At 39.5% G+C, this 19,679-nt stretch overlaps 1 protein-coding gene across 1 annotated transcript; it reads right to left on the reverse strand.

Annotated features, from left to right (window-relative positions):
• Nucleotides 1-3,066: 3,066 nt before the first annotated feature.
• Nucleotides 3,067-19,420, reverse strand: tbc1d9 (TBC1 domain family, member 9 (with GRAM domain); the record flags this gene model as incomplete). Its single annotated transcript, XM_014007798.1, is given in 21 exon segments — nucleotides 3,067-4,639; nucleotides 4,723-4,826; nucleotides 5,314-5,382; nucleotides 5,650-5,736; nucleotides 5,910-5,975; nucleotides 6,116-6,356; nucleotides 6,645-6,713; nucleotides 6,913-7,011; nucleotides 7,985-8,114; nucleotides 8,225-8,510; nucleotides 8,596-8,713; nucleotides 8,799-9,013; nucleotides 10,352-10,502; nucleotides 10,748-10,912; nucleotides 10,992-11,198; nucleotides 11,457-11,664; nucleotides 11,988-12,249; nucleotides 12,525-12,753; nucleotides 14,005-14,123; nucleotides 14,827-14,937; nucleotides 18,873-19,420. Coding segments are annotated over 21 exon segments (3,831 nt in total). The 3' UTR covers nucleotides 3,067-3,865.
• Nucleotides 19,421-19,679: the final 259 nt, after the last annotated feature.

A 19,679-nucleotide genomic window follows, 5' to 3' on the forward strand; every position in this document is an offset into this window, starting at 1 on the left:
GGCTGTGTTACACTCAGACTAAAAACACAGATCTATGTAACATTTGGTAGACATGACAATCTTCATCATATTTGTAAAAATATGGGTGATATGTTGTGTGCGATGTACTGTCTAAGAGATTCACTATGGTAATAATTGTTCATTTTGTGATAAAAACAATAAAATCCTGCTGCATGTACAGTTAATATGCCGATCTTTGACCAAAAATTTAAAAGTGTAACGCATATACAGATGTTCCTGCCAGTCTTAGTTCTGCATTCTTGCACAAAAAAAGCATTTCAGTTTTTAAATRTTATTTGAAATTTATTGAAATTATTATTTTATTATCAAGTTCTATTTACATTTGTACTACCTTGTGATTGTTATAACCTAAATTTTTTTTGCTAAATAAATGTCAAATTTATTCTCATACTCCAGACTTCTTGTTTTTTATTTTTATTTCAGACTTGTTTCATGGGTTTCAGTTTTTTTTCTCAAGACAGAATGTAGTGATGGATTTATAATACTAAACATTATACAGTATGTGTGTGTGTGTGTGTGTATATATATGTGTGTGTGTGTGTGTGTGTGTGTGTGTGTGTGTGTGTGTGTGTGTTTGTAAAAACAATGAGCCATACCAAAAAAGGAGAGGGGCTGCCTTTTGTCAGTGCACAGGTCAAAACCTGCCTCTCTTATGGTATGGGGGTGAATTAGTGCCCACAGATTATGTGACATCATGCAGAAAAAACAAAATAGGTTTTAGAACAACACACACCTACATCCAGATTACACATTTTTCAGGGACGGATTTGTATATTTCGGCAGGACAATGTTAAACAGCAGACTGCATCCATTACAGCAGTCATAGAAGAATCTTTGTGCTGAACTGCCCCATAAATAAATAAATAAATAAATAAATAAATAAATAAATAAATAAATAAGTTCAACAAAGCAACTCCAGTTGAAGAAGTTCCTACATGTTTACGTGGCCCAGTCCCATTTTATTAGAGATCTGTTGCTGCCATAAAATTCATAATTAGCTTATCTTTTTTCCTAAATAAATAAAAATAACAATTCTTCAGCATTTGACATGTTTATTATGTTTCATTGTGAATAAAATATGAGTTCATAAGGTTTGCAAACCATTGCATGCTGGTTTTATTTTCATTTTACACAATGTCCTTGTTCCAAAAAGGGTTTTTTAATTATTAACTTGTGCACCTCAACACTGGAGTATTTCAGACAAACAATAATTACACCACAGCAATCTTGTTTTTCCACAGATGAACCTGAACTAATACTTCAGCTTGACAAATACAATTTCTCAGAGAATAATCATGTATAGCTGATTCATGAGTCTGGGGCCTTCTTTTTGTCAGTAAGCTTACAGAGCTGTGATTGGTTGACCATGACCACAACCCCAGCGTGTTTGGGTTTCAAAGAAAGACGGTTTGTGGAAACCCAGTTTTTTGTAAAATAGCTTACTAATACTTACACAACTTACTTCAAAGATTCAATTTCAATATTTAGAACATTGCAAAACATAAAAAATAGTACTGTTGGTAAATGGCTTGAACTTATGGAACCTTATCGTCCCTACAGACTCCAAAGAGCTTTACACTTTTTTCACCCGTAAACACACACATTCACACACTGATGATGATAAGCTACATTGTAGCCACAGCTGCCCTATAGGGCACACTGACAGAGCTGGGGCTGTGGTGCGGGCCCTGTGACCACCAGCAGGGAAGACTTGCCCAAAGGCATGACGACTGAGACGGATGGAACGGGATATCAAACTGGCAACCCACATACAGGACAACTCTTCCACGGCCGCCCCACTGTTACAAGTTGTTTCGCTATGGGACAAAAGTGTCTTTACTCAGCAATTTATTTTCCCCTTCAAAATTTTAATAACTTCCTTGTGTTTAAACATTTTTTGATTTTATTTATATATTTCATTAAAAAAACACATAACATAGGAACCAAAAAAAAAAAAAACACTAATCAAATATAATGAAAGGCAGCATTTCTTTATTTGAGGAGAAAACAAGATAGTTGAAACATAGGTATCCTATGTGGAAACAAGTATTTTATTAATGGTTTTTTGACTTAACACAAAAAAGAATTGTCCTTAAACACCAAGTTGTGTTTTTCACACAAATGTCTTCCCGTTTTTAAAATCTGAAATTGACTTTCTCATTCATACAGACCATTTCCTGTCAATAAACCACCTGTAGGAATTACTATGACTTACTATATATTAGCTACATATTATTTTTAAGCAATAAAAGATGGTGAAAAAAATCTGAATTAACATCAGTAAGACACGTGTGTTCTTATGTGCAAAAAACACAAAAATGTAAATCATACAGATCTTTCCACTCTTCTGTCAAATAGATCTACCTTTACCTATAAACAAAAGTTAAACAGAACTATCAAATTCTGCTATAATTATACCAATACCTCATCTTACCACAATATATTGCTATAGTGTATTTTCTTTTGTAGTGTTTATTTTGTAATATTTAAGTGTAGATGGGGTTCCACCATCACAGGATCAACATGCACACAAAAAAAGCCATTTAGAATCACCAATTTAACCCTGAAATGTATGTTTAAATTAATGTATGCTTTTTAAACATACATGTATTTTCTTTGGACTGTGGACTGGAGAACTCATGAATTCGTGGAAAGGACATGCGAACCCAACTTTCATAGGTTAGATTCGAACTGGAATCCTAGTTGTTATGAGGCAACAGCCCTCCTTACTGGAACAACAAAAAAACTCAATAAACTCTTAAGCATCTAAAAAAATAAGTAGGCTATAGGTCACTGAATGGACTTGTGACTCACAATTAAAGTAATATTGATTTAATTTAGTTCAGTGTCTCATTGCTGTGAATCAGATTATATTTGAGTTACTGTCAAACAGATTATTTTACATAATCTCCTAACTGAAATGCCCCACTAGCTTTCTCTGGCTAATAGAAATGCCTTTTTGAAGGCCAAAATGTGAGCTAAACCCTCCACTAGGTGGAAGTGTGACACAGATGAAGGCCATGAATGACAGGAATGAGGCAGCAATGTGCAGCAGGTAGTGAATGGCACTAATTTTAATAAGACGAGATACACAACGCACCAGAATCCAGAGTAGCAACACCTGGACAATTAAATTAAACATATTTACAATAAAAAAAAGCAATGTAAAAAAATATGCAAAGCAGAAATGTTTAAAAAATTTTAGAGTACAAACAATAAAACAAAAGGCAATGGAAATCTAATAGTGGACTATGTTCTAAGGTGCTAGATCTTGTGTTAGTGTAATAATTTATTTGAAACTAAAAAAAAAAAAAAAAATTCAGTTGGTCAATAAATAATCTGCCGAAGTGACACGCTGCATTAAAGTGAACACAGGACATAAACTCACTCATTGACTTCTTATAGCTTTTTGTTATAGTTTCCTTCAAAGAAAAAACTAAAAAAAAGTTAATTAGCAGCAAATGGAATTGCAAGTTAAGGAAGTAACAGTTTGTTCAGATATAATGATAGGTGCTCGAATGTACTGTAGACTACAATATCCCAGCCTGGAACTGAAGTGTACCTGTGGACATCAACATCAACATCACCTTGGAGTACAAGAGTTTATAATATTACCACCTATGCATTAAAGTTTTATATAGTACAGCTACTAAATGTGCACACTGACTTCAGTCCTAAGTTAACGTTACCTCTTTACTGGATGGGATTCATTGATTGTTAGGATAGAAGTCTTCAGTTTTCTGATAAAATACATTAGAAGTAGTTTTGGTCACATTCTTTAAGTTATCATACACTTTAACATTTTCCTTGATACTTCAGGGAAACAACTTCCTTTACCAAAATTTCAGCCAGAAATCGAGATCTCATAGTCACTACTGGACAGCAGAGGGCGCCCAGCTTTCCTCACATTCATTGCATTGGTTATGATTGCCGCTGCCTCCACTGGCTTCTCAAAATAGCGCACCAGGGCGTGCTCTGTGAGGACGGAGGCCAGAAACTGCTCGAACGTAATGGCCCAGTCTTTGTCGATGCTCGTGCTGTGAGGCAGCCTCGGGTCGTGCGGCGCACAGCCGTGAGGACGGCCGCCGCTCCTCGCACCGTCTTCGTTGCGCACCAGCACCGTGTCGTCTGAGATGTCTTCGCAATGCAGCTTGTCATCCAGCTCGTGCGAGCCGGCGCTCAGCACCGAGTACGAGGACACCGAGGTGTCGTCTTTGGTTTCGTCGTCCGAGATGAGCATGGCAGACGACGTGCCTGTGTCTTTAGGAGAGGAGTCCTCCAGTTTGATGTCTTGCATGGAGGGCAGCTCCTCGCTCTCCTCCCCCTTGTTTTCCTTCTCGCAGGACTTGCTCTCCAGGCCTGCAGGGACAAACACGTCTCCCAAATCCGAAGCCTCCTGGGCGGTTTTCAGATCTGAAAAGTCTCTCCTGCACAAGCTCGGCTCGCATTTTTCCTCCGAGTTGGGGACCTGTCTGCCACAGGAGGAAAAGAGCTTCCCCACTTCTCCCATTTCCAGCAGCAGACTGGTGACTGTTGCTGTTGCATGATAGAGTTCTTGTTCTGCGATATCCTCGCTGAACATGCTGTAGAGGGTCTTACAAAGCTCGATAAACTGGCTCTGAGGAACAGGAACACAACGACAGTTATCAAAATGTCCAGCCCTGAGCTGTGCAGAAATCCACGTCGCAGATAAAATCTTACCTGATTCAGCTTCGGGAGGTCTTTTGCGTTTTCTCGTTTAGGTTTCGTTTCCTGGCTCCACATTTTCAGGTACTGACGGTAATCAGGAGTATTCAGTCTCTTCACTGTGAAATGGATCAGATTTGAATTTTTTACACTTCCCCACAGACCTAAGCTCACCTCTGCATGAATGCACTGATCACACTGCAGATATATCCAAATTTTTACTAAAATCTCTCTTTTTTTGTATCTTTTTGAATGACAGAACCAGATGAAAAGTTCTCTGGTATTTTTTGCTCTTAAAAAACATTTAGAGTACACATACTTTTACTGGACTAAGTTGTGTTACACCATCTCCTTCTGTTTAATAATATCTCTTATGTCTGTTTCATATGCATCCTCCTGGTGAGCACAGTAGGCAAGTATGATGTGTGAAATGGTAGTTTTGAACCATAATAGGAAGTCTGAACTGAACAATAAAGTCAAATCATAAAAAAGTTTATTTGCTGCTTATTTAAAAGACAAAAAAGTAATTTTATACTTTCAAGCTACTCCTATGTAAAAAATTGTAATATGCTGTATTTGATCTCTACAGTTGTTTGTGCTGTTTACCTTTTTCAGTCTTGAATGTAACCCTGACGAAGCCATCATCCTTCTCTCCTCTGCACTTTGAGTCACGGCCTGAGAAGACAAGAGAAGGCATGTATTTACTCAGATTAGTGCATGTATAAACACACAGATAGGGTTAAGAGGTTGCATTATTCCTACAGTAATGAGACCAGTTCTCATTTTTATACTTTAAGAAAGAAAAGAATAACACCTTGTATCTCATCGAGTATCAAAAAATCAAAAAAGCAACCCCCGTGACCCTGAAAGGAAGAAGCAGGTAAAAAGAATGGATGTCTCAAAAAGCAACACGTTTGATCGAATGATGGAGAAGTCACCTACCGTTGGATGTTTCTGGAGTGATGTCTTCAAAGAAGTACTGAGTGGCTTCAAAGGCTGAGTCGGGCTCCTCTAGTTCGTGCGTGAACTCTGACAAAACAATTAATCATTTCTCTTAGAGTGGGTTTTTTTTTAAATGAACATTTACAGTTCAGACATAATTTGAAAAATGAATTCTTTCCCCTTCTTGTCAGTGTAGTTTTAACACTGCTCCCGTGGTGGGAAATGTTTTCTGCAGGTGGTCTGCCTCCATCTCCACTCACCAGGTAAAACATGCATCTGGTAGAGGAGCTTCAGCTTCTCTGTTAGGTCCCCATGACACAGAACACCTACAAAAAACACCCAGAAGTTTGAAGAATACGACAGATTAACTAATTTAAATGCAAAAATATTATTTAGCAAAGAAACACCACTGTATTAGCGAACATATAAAAAAAATGGCAGCACGTAAACAATCGATCTCTCTTACCCAGGCCGTTGATGAACTCGCGAAAGTTGAGCAGGCCGTCTCCGTTTTCGTCGAGGAGACGGAAGAAGCGCACAGCCAGGGGGTCCGAGTGGGCTCCGTTGGCCCAGGGGAACAGCAGGTTGAACAGACCTTTGAACTGCTCGCCGTCGATGCGGTACTGCTCCAGGTACGGCAGGCTGGGGTCGTGACGCTCCGTGGGGTTGCTGCTGCCTCCCCAGTAACAGCTGGTCAGGTGCTCAGCCTGGAGGAAGGAACAGAGAGGCTCAAACTCAAATTAACCATTATTAACAAACTTATAAATCACAACATAATAAATAAAAAATGAAAAATAATGTTATCAGCAGGTTAAATGTGTTTATTTTACATTAAACGATTTCTCCAAACTGAGATCATTCAAAGAGCGATCTACAACAAATCCACTTCAAAAGCTCTGAAGTAATAGTTAAAGAAGGATATACTGTAGCTGCAATAGTAAATGCTTCCTTTTACTATTATGCATTTCTCGCCACTTGTAGAATGTGAACCTTACCTTAAAGAGCACATAAAGCTCCTCCAGCTCATCAATACTGAAAGCTGTCTCTGTAACAATAGTTCGGACCTGAAACGACAATCAGAACAATGTAAAAAATTAGATGTAGCTCAGATCCAGTCATGCCTCAAAAAGCATTTTATTCTACTTAATCTACATTGACTTGCAGAAGAAAGCAGCTTTTGAAGTTGCAAAATTGCCTGGTTACCATTCTGGCATTTGAATTAATGAAATTAATTAAATAAAAGACCATTTGAGAAGTTCTCACCACATTGCGCTTCGTTGTGTCTTCAATGGTTTGGATGACCCTCAGTCTCTGTTTGAAACGCATCTGCTCGATCACATCTGCTCGAATCGAACCGAATTTCTGACACAAGAGACACAAACTGGAGGTCAAACCAGAACCAGCAGAACTCTTTTATCAGAGTAGAAAAAAAAACAGATGACAGGAGAAAGAGAACAACTCAGCAGGTTGAGTTCTGTAAATGATTTCCATGAGAGTGACAGAAAGAAGATAAACAGCAATTATGCACTAGTGTGGAGTTCAACTTTGTATGTAAAGCTTCAGTAAAACCAGAAAAGCGCAGTAACCACTTATGTTAAGCATTATTATTTGGCAAACATGTAATAACCTGCATCCACATTGATCAGTTACAACATTACGACCACCTACAGGTAATTTAGGTAACAATGCTTGTCTTGTTAAAGTTCAACTCTTTGTGGAACAAATAACAGTTCTACTGAAAAATAAAAGATGTTATTCTGAAACTCACATTATTTATTTGAACAATTACACTCCCCACATGGCAGCATTGCCACCTCAGAAGGATAGTATAGGTCCTGCAATAACCATTAAGAACCTGAGCTGATTATCTGGCCTTAAAATGACCAAAAACTAAACAGGTGGACTCTGACAGAACCTGGGAGGTCCACCTCACAATTCACAGGGTTCGAAGGATCTTTAGCAAACATCCATACCAAACACTCCTGATCAGAGTCGTTTATATGATGAGGATGTAAAAATTCTAATGCAGGTGGTCATAAAGTTATGGCTGATTGAATGATCAACACTAATAACTGTTTGAGTAAACAGGAAAAAGGGAAGTGAAAGATTTTAGTCACATAAAAAGGACCTTACTGCTCTAAAAATTCACGTTAATAATAAAACTAAGTGACACACACATGCAGTGTGTTTAGGGTGAAAGTAATCAAATTTAGATGCAGTTTAATGGGACACTATGATAATCTCTTAACATCTATCAACACCCAACAGCTTGTTAGAGGAAGCAAAGTGAGCAAACAGTTTGAGAAACCTGCATCATAATTTTCAGATTCTTTACCTCATATGAGTTGCGGACCAGTTTGAAAATATCCACCTCTGGATGTGGTTCTCCATTATCAGTCAGTAAAGAATGGAGGTGGGGGATAGGAGGAAGGGTGCTGTCCTTATTGGTCACACTGTCCAGGTACCTGTGGTGATCAAAACAGAAGGATGTATAAATAATAAAGCCTCGTCACAAAGCTGTAACTCTTGGGGGAGCGACGCAAATAAAACGTAATTTCGAGCTGCGTCTTCTTACCGGCCCAGGACGGTCATGGCCTCTCCGTCATCCTTACTGCCCAGCAGCTGGTGGATGTTGGCGTGCAGCACAGACAGAGCCAGCTGAAAGATGACCTTGATGCCATCGTAGAAGAAACAGTCCACCACCACTACCGCGCTCTCGAACGGCATGACGGACAGGAAGAGGGTGAGAAACCAGGAGAGCGAAATGGTGGAGATGACCCCGAGGTCCTGCATGCAGTCGTACAGCTGGGGGACGTATTCACGGGCGAGCTCCTCAAACACACCCTGATCAACGAGGGCTCCTAATGAGGAGGAACACCAGGGTTATGTTTAAACACATAAAAAATAACCAATCAAATATCTAAAGGCTTGATTGCACACACTGACCTACGACCCTTGTGTTGTAGTAGTCAGGCAGCATTCTCTCACAGAGGGCCACAAGCAGCCAAAAGGCCTCTTCTTCTTTAGCGTACAGCAGCAAGACAGACGTCACAATATTCATGGCCTGTAAAGAAAAAAACAAAGACAACGGAAAAAAAAATTATCAGGTACTGTTACAGACTGATGACTTTCTGTTAGCAGATGTTTACCTGACAGTATCCAATGTTTGGATTTCTGAATGCGTAGGCAGTCAGGACCCGGCGCAGGGCAGCGATGCCCATCTCGTTTTGAAAAGCCGGGTGTTCAGGCAGAGAGCGGTGCAGGTCCCGCTCAATCTCCTCCGTAGCCAAGTTATACTTGCCCATCGACTTCTCCACCAGGTCTTCATAGTATCCAGGATGTGTGGTCATCTCATTTATCGCCCCTGGACAGAAAAATTAAACCCACAAGTTCTCAAAGCTGAGAAAAAGTGGACATATCATGCTTTTAAATCCCCCCCAACGATGCTTTGGTCTGAATTCCTCCTTATCGTAACTCCACAATCCCCTCTTTCACCACTTGTCTGAAGTGTGTCTCAAAGCAGCTCGTTTTAATGCTGTCCCTTTAAATCCAAATGAGGCACTTCATGCTCCGCCCCCCTCCAGCTTCCAGAGTGGTCCATTCTAGTTTGATAGAGGGTTTTAGCACTATATAGCGGCACGGAAATTTTTCAGATTTCATGAAGACAATGAAATTGTAGTTGGTAAGTCCAGACTTTATTTAATTCAGTTTTATTATGATTCAAAATGTATGATTAAATGTAAACACTTATCAGCTATGCGATTAATTTCCTATCCTAATTTTACCATCCCTGTATTAGTTTACTAAATATTTTTTAGAGTTTAACCTATATCAGTAACTTGCATCGTGAAACCTGGACCAGATCTTTGACATTTATTGTGCAGAAAGATTGCAAAGTAGTTTATGCATGTATTTTGATAATGTGTTAAAGCAATCTGTTCCTCATAAAATCTCATTCAATTAAACTATTTCTTTCAAAGAAGAGGATTTTTTAAAATTTAGGTGTGATAAAGTGTTTTTCTGGGTGGAAACGCAGTGTGAAAATGATCCGAATGCAGCTGTGAAAACAAGAATAGTGGGGTCATGGTTGGATGACTGTTTATATTTCAACTTGTAAACAACACGTGGGTGCGCTTGTAACCAGAAACCTTTGGGTCAAAGTTGCAACAAATAATAGGGATGGAATAAAAGTCTTAAAGCTCACAGTCAGGATGTGATATTTTCATCTGAGATTATGTTTGGTGGGTTGGTTTAAAAGATTTTTCCTCAAGCACTCATGAGCCAGTGGTGCATTTAAAAGCTTTTGTAATATTTGAAGTTCATTAATATTTTTCCCTTAAAGTCACAGTACAGAGAGGTTTGAGGATGTTGAGCATAATTTGAGTGTTTCGGCATGCTTCATGTTCAAACAAATAATCCGACTGTTAAGCTGTTAGCTGCGGCCGAAACTGTTTTCTATTTAGACTTTTAAAATCAACCATTTCAGATTCGTGTCTGAAATGTCTTCAAGTGTTTACAAAAGCTTTAAAAAAGTCCTTCAAGCTTGTTACTTTACATAACTTCTCAACAGGATGCCAGTGGTTTACAGAACATCTGCGTGAAATACGTTTCGAGTGGTCCTCTGTTAAGGAGATGGCGTGGAGTATGACTGTGTGACCTCTCAGACGAAACATGTGACTGGATGGTTTGTGTGTTTGCTCACCGGAGAAGAGCATCCACAGCTCTCCTCTCATGCTCTCAGGAATGCCCTTGAGAACGAGCTCCTTCGTCTTCTCTGTCCGGTACATACACACGCCCTCTCCGTAGTCCGTAAAGTGGGTTTTCCACGCCTGCTCCTTCAGGAACTCCTTCGCCTGGGTAAAGGAGGAAACAATAGATGAATAATTACACGCAGCTTGCAGCGCGCCATCATGCACTTCAACTTCTCTTGCTGCGTAATGATGTAAAAAAGGGAAATTGCGAAAAATGAAAAGCAGAAAATTTTTAATCCAAGATTACAAACATCTCCTCGTGGGCACATTTTGGATTTAAGTGCTATGAAAAACAAGCATGTTTTGACAAAAAGTAATAATTTTCAACAAATTATAATGTAACTCACCAGTTTGGGGTTAAATTCCTCAGGTGAGCGACGGCGGTACATGGTCATGAGAGCCTCTGAAGCTGTGGGAACACTGTTGTCATTCAGGTTGAAGGCTCGCTCAACATCGGAACCCAAACTGTGCGGCAGACTGCTGGAGAGCAGGGATCCATGCTGCGAGTAAACCTGAAGACGTTTCAAGTAACTCCAACTTCAGTCAATTAGCTATAAACTAACATATTTTATTGATTTTTTTTATTCCTACCTCATCATCTGAACTGTTGAGGCTGCTGGTCAGTTCTCGTTCCAGGTAGATCTTGGAGGTGGTTTGCTGCAGGAAGTCAGAGATCCTCTGCACCAGGAAGTCTCTGTCTTTCAGGTTGGCGAACAGAAAGGTCATTCGGTTCTTGGTGCTGATGGAGAGTGGGCTGGGCAGCACATTGGAGCTGTCTGCCTTCTCTACGATGGTAACCTAAAACAGACCGTGAAGCGTTCATTCAGAGAGATGAAACCAAACGTGCCTGAGATGGAAGTAATATTGTGGAACGTATTAAATAAAATTTAATTTCTGTGGTCATATTTAAGAGTAAGTGAAAAGAATCAGGCTAACAGCTGCATTTTTTAAACACTGATTTTTTTTCTTAAGCAGATGAGTTCAGACATCTTTCTCCCTGCAAACGAATCAAATCTATTCTTGTTTTTCTTCAGCTCTTTTCCCGTAACAACTCACCTCTCTCAGGGGGATGATGAGGCTGCACAGCGTCTCCTCCTTGCTGGTGAAGCAGATGTAGTTGGTGGAAACAAACATCTGTCCCAGGATGTGTATCTTGTTAAAGGGAGTCCACAGGGTGCAGTCTGTGTGCCCGTCCAGTTTTTCATCTTTGGGCAGACGAAACAGGGCCCGGTAACGCTCGCTCTTGGCTCTTGCATCCAGATCTCTGAAAAATGACACATCACGCTTGAAGATTTAAAGAAGAGCAGTTCTGTAAGCAAAGAAAACCAAGATATTTTTAAAAAAGGCATTAAAAGAGCTCACAGAGATCCCTTGGTCTCAATGTTTGTGTTCTTACGTTGAAATCTTAAAACCTAAAATCTGCCACTAATCTGGACTTTCACCCTGAAAAAAAGCTACTTTGAGTTTCTGTGGATTATTTTAACTCCTAATGTTAATAGTCCAAAATCCTTCCACTGTTCGATGCCCCCAACAAGCTGTAAACAATCATAAACAGGGTTTATTATTAACGAGCACTGGCTCTCTTACCTCTTTAGAGCAGACACCTTCTTTGGGGATTTCTTCTTGAGCTTGGGCAGCGATCGGTCCTGTTCGAAGCCTTTGTTGTCCAGCAGCTGGCGCATGGCGATGTTGGCCAGCTGCTCCGCCAGCTTGAAGGTCTCGTTGATGTTGAGGAAAACGGAGAAGACGTGCTCGTTGGTGCGGGTGCTCACCTTGACCACGTCGGGCAGGAGGAGGGTTGCGCTCTTCTCCAGCTGGGTGATGTCCGCCCAGCGCACCACCAGTTTGGCTGAAAATGTGAGAAATTAGCTGGTGATGAAGCAGTTTCTCCAATAAAGTTCTAATTTGTAACCAAAACAACACACAATCCTTCACTTGGGTTGGGTTTTGAATACATTTTTACAGCTTTTATTTAGTGTTTATATATACCAAAGAAGGCGGAAATGAAACCACAATTTATTTTTTTATTGTCCATTTTAAGAATGATTCAACACCTAAAAGAAAAAACGATAAGTTGATTTGTGTGTGTGTGTGTATTTGTAATAAAAAGTGTTAATGTGTAACCTTCTTTTCCCAGTATATAGGAATAGAAGCAAAGGTGGTTGATGCTGAGGTAGAGCCATCCCTGCCGAGGAACCTTCCCCTTCCAGTAGCTGCAGGAGTAATAGTTGACCAGCTTCTCCTCTTCTGGCATCCCGAACAACTTCCGAAACTTTGCACTCGCCTCCTTGAACTTGTCTGTGTCTTCATCCTCTTTGACGTCATGATTCTTGTTGAACTCTGCGATGATTCCCTGCAACAAAACAACAAGTGATGGCTTGAATCAATAACCTGGTACTTAAAAATTAAAATAAGTTCTTAGTGACATTCCTGATTGTTGTTCTAAAAGTTAAGAACCAGGCTTTCATTCTGTGCCATTTTATTTTGCACAAACACTTGAGCATCTTTAAGAACTAAAAGTATGGAAGCTAATAGGAAAAAATTTATAAGTTGAGGTCATTACTGAGCGATTTTTAAGAATCTGGATATGAAACTTGGGCCTATGACAGTCATTTCTGGGTAACTGAAAGAAAAATAAGAAACCGGACTGTGGAAAGTATTGGTTCCTGCCAACTAGTCAACTAACTTTGATCCAATAAACAAACACTGGATTGGCATCTCATAAATACTGGTTAAAGCATAATTTATTTGCATTGTCAAAAAACAACAGCCTATTTTGATTTAAACATTGTCACATCATATTTTTTGTTCTAATATTTCTCAGAAATTAACATTTTTTAACACCAGTAGGGATGCATGATAAATCAGCATTACCATCGGTATCTGCCAACATTGGTCATTTTTTACAGAACATTGTATCAGTCTGATAAGTATAACTGGGATGATATTTATGCCAGATATTGATTTCCCATTGTTTTAGCTTTGTGTTTCTGTTATGAGAGGGGAAATAGTTTTTCGAGTGGTTTCTATTTGATCATGAAGTGATGGTGACACTGCACAGCTAGGAATAACTGAAGTAGAGCCATGTCAGCGGTCTGGTCATTTTTTTAATGGTATTGAAAAAAGACAAAAGTGTATTTGTGTGTATATCAGTTATTTGTGTGTTTGTGTAATATCGGTAAATATTGGTTATTGGCCAGAACACCATTAATAATATCGGATATCGATACTGGCTGAAATTTTCACATTGGTGCATCCTTAATTTTTTTTGAGCTCCTATTCTGCAAATTGCACAAAATAATTTACCCAGGCAAAAAAAAAACAACAACTAAAACTAAAACTAAATAATAATAATAATAATAATAATAATAATAATAATAATAATAATAATAAAGTGATAACTTCAATGTTTGATCAATCTTTAGTAGGATTTCTTATGGAAAAGCATCAACATGCAACATTTTCTTTAAATCCTTTGCACCAAACGTAAATATTATTTATGCCCAGTAAACATCCCACATTTTTGTTAGAAAAAATAATCAAATACTTCTATGAAATTTGAACTTTCTATTGTGGCTCAGATCGTTCAGGTGGGAGATCGTACCTGCACCTTCCCTTTGACGAAGGTGGTAATGTCATTCTCGTTCTCAAAGATGGAGAGAGTCTGCAGCAGGTTGTGTTCCAGCCACTCCCAGTGCTCCGTGATCTCTTTACGGGACGTTCCTGCAGGGGGATGCATAAAAACAGATTGTTTGAGAAATACTGAGCCCGTGTGTACCACATGTTAATTTGAGAGACAATCAAATATGAGCGTCTGAAATATGCAATGCAGAGTGAAACTACAGTAATTAAGAAAAATAAATAAATAAATAAATAAATAAATAAATAAATACACAGTCTTTAGGAGACTACACATGAAAAATACTAATCTTCAGCTCCAGTCTTTCATACAGTCAGTTATTATTCTTGATGTGAATCGCAGATTTAAATAATTTCCACCTTTTTTCCCAGCTTCAACACAAATCCAGGTGACAGAGCAAAAGCACCACCAGACAGGAATGCTGACATTAATTTGCATAAATTACCACCAGAAGCTGTCTCCAAAGCACTTTTACACCTAAAAGTGAAAAAAGAAAAATGGAAGTCTGCAGGAAAAAAGCTAAACAATGTGAAAATCCATCAAGAAATTAGCTAAGAAACGCTGACTGCTGAGATCATTCCTGCTCATAATCCTGCTCAGAAACCACCGGGGCATGAGGTAAAGCAGACAACGTGAGAAAAGGCAGGATGTTAGGACTATGTGTGTCGAAACCGTCCTGAAGCAGCTCTCATCTGCTGTAATCCGAAAAAGTAAATTCGGACTTGAGCTTTACTTCAAGTCGGTTGTTTGTCTCTTTTCAAATATCAAATTGTTACGTGCACATACCATGAGCAATGATCCAGTACACTAAAGAGTCGGGGGTCTGGTAGAGGATCCTGTACGGTGCCACCCGAGCGCTCGAGTCCAGGACGACGTCCAAGGTTCCTACCAGCAAACCTGCAAAAGCCCAAAATGCTTTAAGAAGAGGAAAAATCTGAAACAGCACCTTCAAAACGTGACGGGTCGTTAAAAGTTCTTCATTACTTCTTAGCAAATATGCTCGTCTTTATTTGTGCCATTGCTTTGTTAATGAGTTCACTGTGAATATGAAATCAGGGATCGTTAACATTTCTGCAGAGTTGTTTGCTGCAAACATTGACCCTTCTTCACAGCAGATTTATGTTTGAGAGCCACAAGAGACGGGTTATTTTTGTTCTGCAGCTCTTTGTGGCAAACAGAGTGAGTCATGTATAAAAAAACAATGAGGGGGAGGAGACAAAAACAAGTGAGGGAAACTAAAGAGTTTTCTCATTTTCAGGTAGAATAACTGCGAGCAGAAAGGATGCTCCAATTTCCACAACCCACATTTCCTTCCCTTCCTTCATCCAGATTATTTCCTCTCATTTTCTTTTAAAAAACACACACTGCAAGTCAAACATCTAAATATTACCTTCATTATTTAAAGATGAAGACCGAAATCTAAATGAAATAATATTGGAGTTTTAGATAAAACCCATTCTGACATTTAACGTTCTGGTTCGGTCTTGAATAAACAATTAGTGTGAGAGTAAACGCAACTTCCTCTTTGACAAAAAAAATTAAAATTAAAGCTTAGTCATTTCTGTGTGAGAAAAGACTTTAAAAAAGGTGTTACCCAGTTTCTAAGACATTGCGCATGAAATACCAAAGTGTGAGGATCTGTTGCTTTCATCGGGCGACTCGTGGCAAAAAAAAAAGTGAAGAAAACCAACATATTTACACTTCAGTCTTCACGGATGCTGAGGTTTGACCCAAGAAACTCAGGTGGGAGCACCTTCTCCGTACGCTCAGGTTAGTGTAAGTGAAATTCCTCAAACAGAAACAGAGAGTGTTTATCTGCACACCCACTGGTGGTTTTGGTTGAAAGTTTTGGTTGTGAGCTGGGGGCGGGGAGCTAAAGTTTGAACAGGTAGCCCCAAACACAATGAACTCATCCAAACATGTGACCATTTTGTTCCTACTCACTTCTGCCTTTACAGTAATGCTTTTTCCACTGTGAATGAGTGGGTGTGCAAACTATATGAAAAACAAAACAACCCAAGAAAACCCAGAAACAAAAGCAGCTGAAATGTTTCCAATTATCTTTGGCCCGCAGGAAGATGGCTGAGAATGAACTGAATAAACCAGAAAATCCACGTGATGTTTTTTGTTTCTACTGAAAGTCACAAGTCATTAGGTCTCCATTGTTAGACCAAAACAAAATCACATCCAATGACAGGCTGGGGCTGTTCCTGTTTGGTGGAAGAACAGGAAACCAGATAAACCCACTATAGATAAAAAAAGAAATGGAGGTTAATGTTAGTCTCTTTTGTTTCCCACCCACTCTCCTGTAATTACAGAAGTCTTGTTGTGACAAATTTAAAACTTCCTGCAAAAAAGCCAACAATTTCCCCTAAACATGAAACGAATACAGAGATGACTGAATGACATTAACATGTTTCACCGCTGAATGTTTTTAGCTACGACCAATCCTCGACTTCATGGGTTTTAGGTGCACAATGAGGAGGAGGCCTTCAAATTAAGAGCTTATCATCTACTCAATCCTTGACTCAGAAAGAATCATCCGTGTTGTGAAACTATTCGTGTCTTATGCTTTGACTCAAATTATTGTTTGTTTTTAATCTATGCGAGCGCCCTCGTGCCAAGTTGCACAACAAGTTACGACGGCCCGAGGCTCAACTGAAATGGAGCTTGATTTTCGAAGTTTTGTTGTGAGTTTTCCTTTCTGAGCACTACAGCTGTGGACATATTTCTAATGATAATAATAAAAAAAAACATACAGAATACCATGAGGTGAAAAAATGAATGTGCAGTCTCCAACAAAACACTGCTTTGACCTTAAAACTGGAAGAAGAAGTGAAAATTCAAACTTAGTCACGCTTCGTGCACTTTAAGCAAAGGACATCCTTTGCTGCACGCACATCAGCTATGAGGTTTTATTGTCTAATGCATGAACTTCACTTACATTTAAATAAAACTAAACATTCAGGGAAACATTAACTGTAAGAGATTATGAAAGAGGGACGCCATGTTTTAAATGAGAATGTATTTCCAAACACACCTGACATTCACATTTTATAAATCTAAAATCTCAGAAGCCGGTGGAGCAGCAGAATGTCGCCTCCTCCCCACATTCACAGGTTTATTGTGCTCTGTGCATAATTCACCACTTTCCTTCACACCTCATCATGCTGCCTCTCAAGATGCTGCAGAGCTCTGATGGAGCTACAGTTCACAGAGTCAAAACACGCACTTATCAGTTTCCACTGCCTCCCTACAAACTCCTCTCCTCCCCTCCGCCCGTGGTGCAGGAGCTTTCTGCGTCGATAGGTTTCCGTAACTTCCTGTGTCCCACTGCTGCCGGAGACTCTCCTTCCTCCTCTGAGGAAGGTTTCAGAGCAGTGCCAGTGTTGCTGGGTGATGCTCAAGAAGTCTCAAAGCTCAGCTTTTACATAACGGTGACATCATCCTTCAACGCCACTCAGCAAAAAGAGGAGGGGAAAATGCTTTAAGTTGCATCACAAGACGTAGATTTTTGATTCACTGATTTTTCAAAAATTAAAACTGAAGAGGGAACTTTAAAATGATTAAACCCTTATTTTTATTGCCAGAGTTACATCAACATATATCATTTATATTTATTAACATAAATTTAAAAATGACTGGTTTATCTAACAAAAGGTAAAAACAGCCATCAGCATCTACAATAAGTTTTTTGTTAAATGAGTTACAACAACACCTCATTCCCCTCTGGGATCAATAAAGTATTTTTGAATTGAATTGAATTGAACAAAAAAAAAAAAAAAAAAACAACCTCAGACTCATACAGGTTTGTGTTTGCATAAGCAATGCAGATATCAGGATATTGTAAATGGATGCAGAAAAGCCCTCCACCTAATCTTTATAAATTAAGTTATTGTGTAAATATCTGTGAAGTTATTTTATCTGGAGCTGGCAGGACCAACGTCTGGTTCAACGGATGCAGAGATTTGTTTTCTCTGATGAACGAATCATTTTAACCCATGGGTTATTAAAGATCATATTCCAATCATATTCCATCAAATGCAATAAAAAGTAAGATAATTCAATTTTTAATGAAGTATTATTTTTATATGATTCAAACTGATTAAATTTATTGTATAAAAAGGGTTTAAAGGGCAACTCTCATCATCATCATCAAGGCAGTGTGTTAATCCAATCATCACTGCAAATGTAAACAACAAGAATCGAAACAATGGGGTCTGGAGTTTTTATTACTTTTCTTTTAACCACCTCAAGCAGCTGCTCAGCTGAAAATGGGTCAAGAATTTTGAAAAGAAAAAAAAAACAGGACGTGAGGCTTTCTAACTGTGAACTTTGGACAAATATGTCAACAATCTGACTGCCTGGTTCTTGTTTTTATACCTCCTGCTGCTTCTTGGCCCACTTTGGACAGCCTGAACCAACAAGAGGAGGAGAAGAGGAAGAAGGGGAATGATTCAGCACGAACAGGCAAACAGACTGGGTCTTTGCTTAATGTCACACAGATTCACTGTTGTTGAGGCCTCATGGCTGTGAGCACAAATCCAGACATAGTAGTGATCATTGTTTGGTTTGTTTACTGAGGCTGAACTGTTCTTATTTTCCCCCTGCAGACAGAAACTACTCAAGATAAACACAGCTGGAGCTAAATTAAGGAGATCCATGATCAGACACTTTGCCCTGAAGTGGGTTTGACTTGGAAAAACAACCAGGAGTCATTTTACAGCTGACTGATCACGTGACCATGTCTAGAACCAAAACATGGACACCCCATTATTACCAAATGCAGAAAATCCTATGTTAATTAATTAAGCAGAGAAAGTGGGACTCACCGGCCAGTCCCCCGCCTCCATCCCCGTGTCCCTTACGCCTCTGGAGGATGAAATACGGATTGGCTCTCTCTGTGATCCACAAGGCTCCGGCCAGCAGCACATCTTCCGGAATGACCCACATTTTTTCTTGGATTTATTTAAAGGGACATTGAACTGCTGAAGGCGGCTGTCAGACAGGTCCAACCAGGACGTGACACAGCTTGCAGACACTGTTTATTTTATTATAATGATTAAAAAGTAAAAAAGCAAAATTTAATTAAAAAAAAACTGGAAAGGCCCGGTTGTTCTCTTCAGCTCCAGTCTCCACCCTCCTGTAGTGCTGGATGTCCGAGCATCCAAGCGCACTGCTCGGCTCGGCTCGGCCTACAATTTGAACACCAGAACCACAGTTCTGCCGCATTTAAACGTAAAAACCGCACATTGTGTCTTCACTGAGCAGTGTTAAAAACCAGTATTTGCAAAAAGAGTCTGGCTCGGTTTTCAGCGGAGCAAAACGGACCGGATCAGTCTTTGTTGTCCATGAAGTCCTCCTCCTCCTCCTCCTCCTCCTCCTCCTCCTCCGCCGAGAGGGAAGCAGGTGCGACTCAGTCCGGTTTGTGTTTAACCGGACAGGAGCCGTGTCAACTCGATAGAAACTGCCTGGACCGTCTCCCGAATGAGCTGTCCGTCCCTGTGCTCGAGACAACCCGCGACACTTTGACAGAGAAGCTGAAATTAAAGCTACAGTCTCCTCCTCCTCCAGCTGAAGCGGAGCGGACTTAAATATATAGAAGCCCATGAGTGCCAAAAACACGTGTTGTTTTATGC

The sequence above is a fragment of the Austrofundulus limnaeus genome, unplaced genomic scaffold (genome assembly GCF_001266775.1).
Source record: "Austrofundulus limnaeus strain Quisiro unplaced genomic scaffold, Austrofundulus_limnaeus-1.0 Scaffold44, whole genome shotgun sequence".
NCBI lineage: Eukaryota > Metazoa > Chordata > Actinopteri > Cyprinodontiformes > Rivulidae > Austrofundulus > Austrofundulus limnaeus.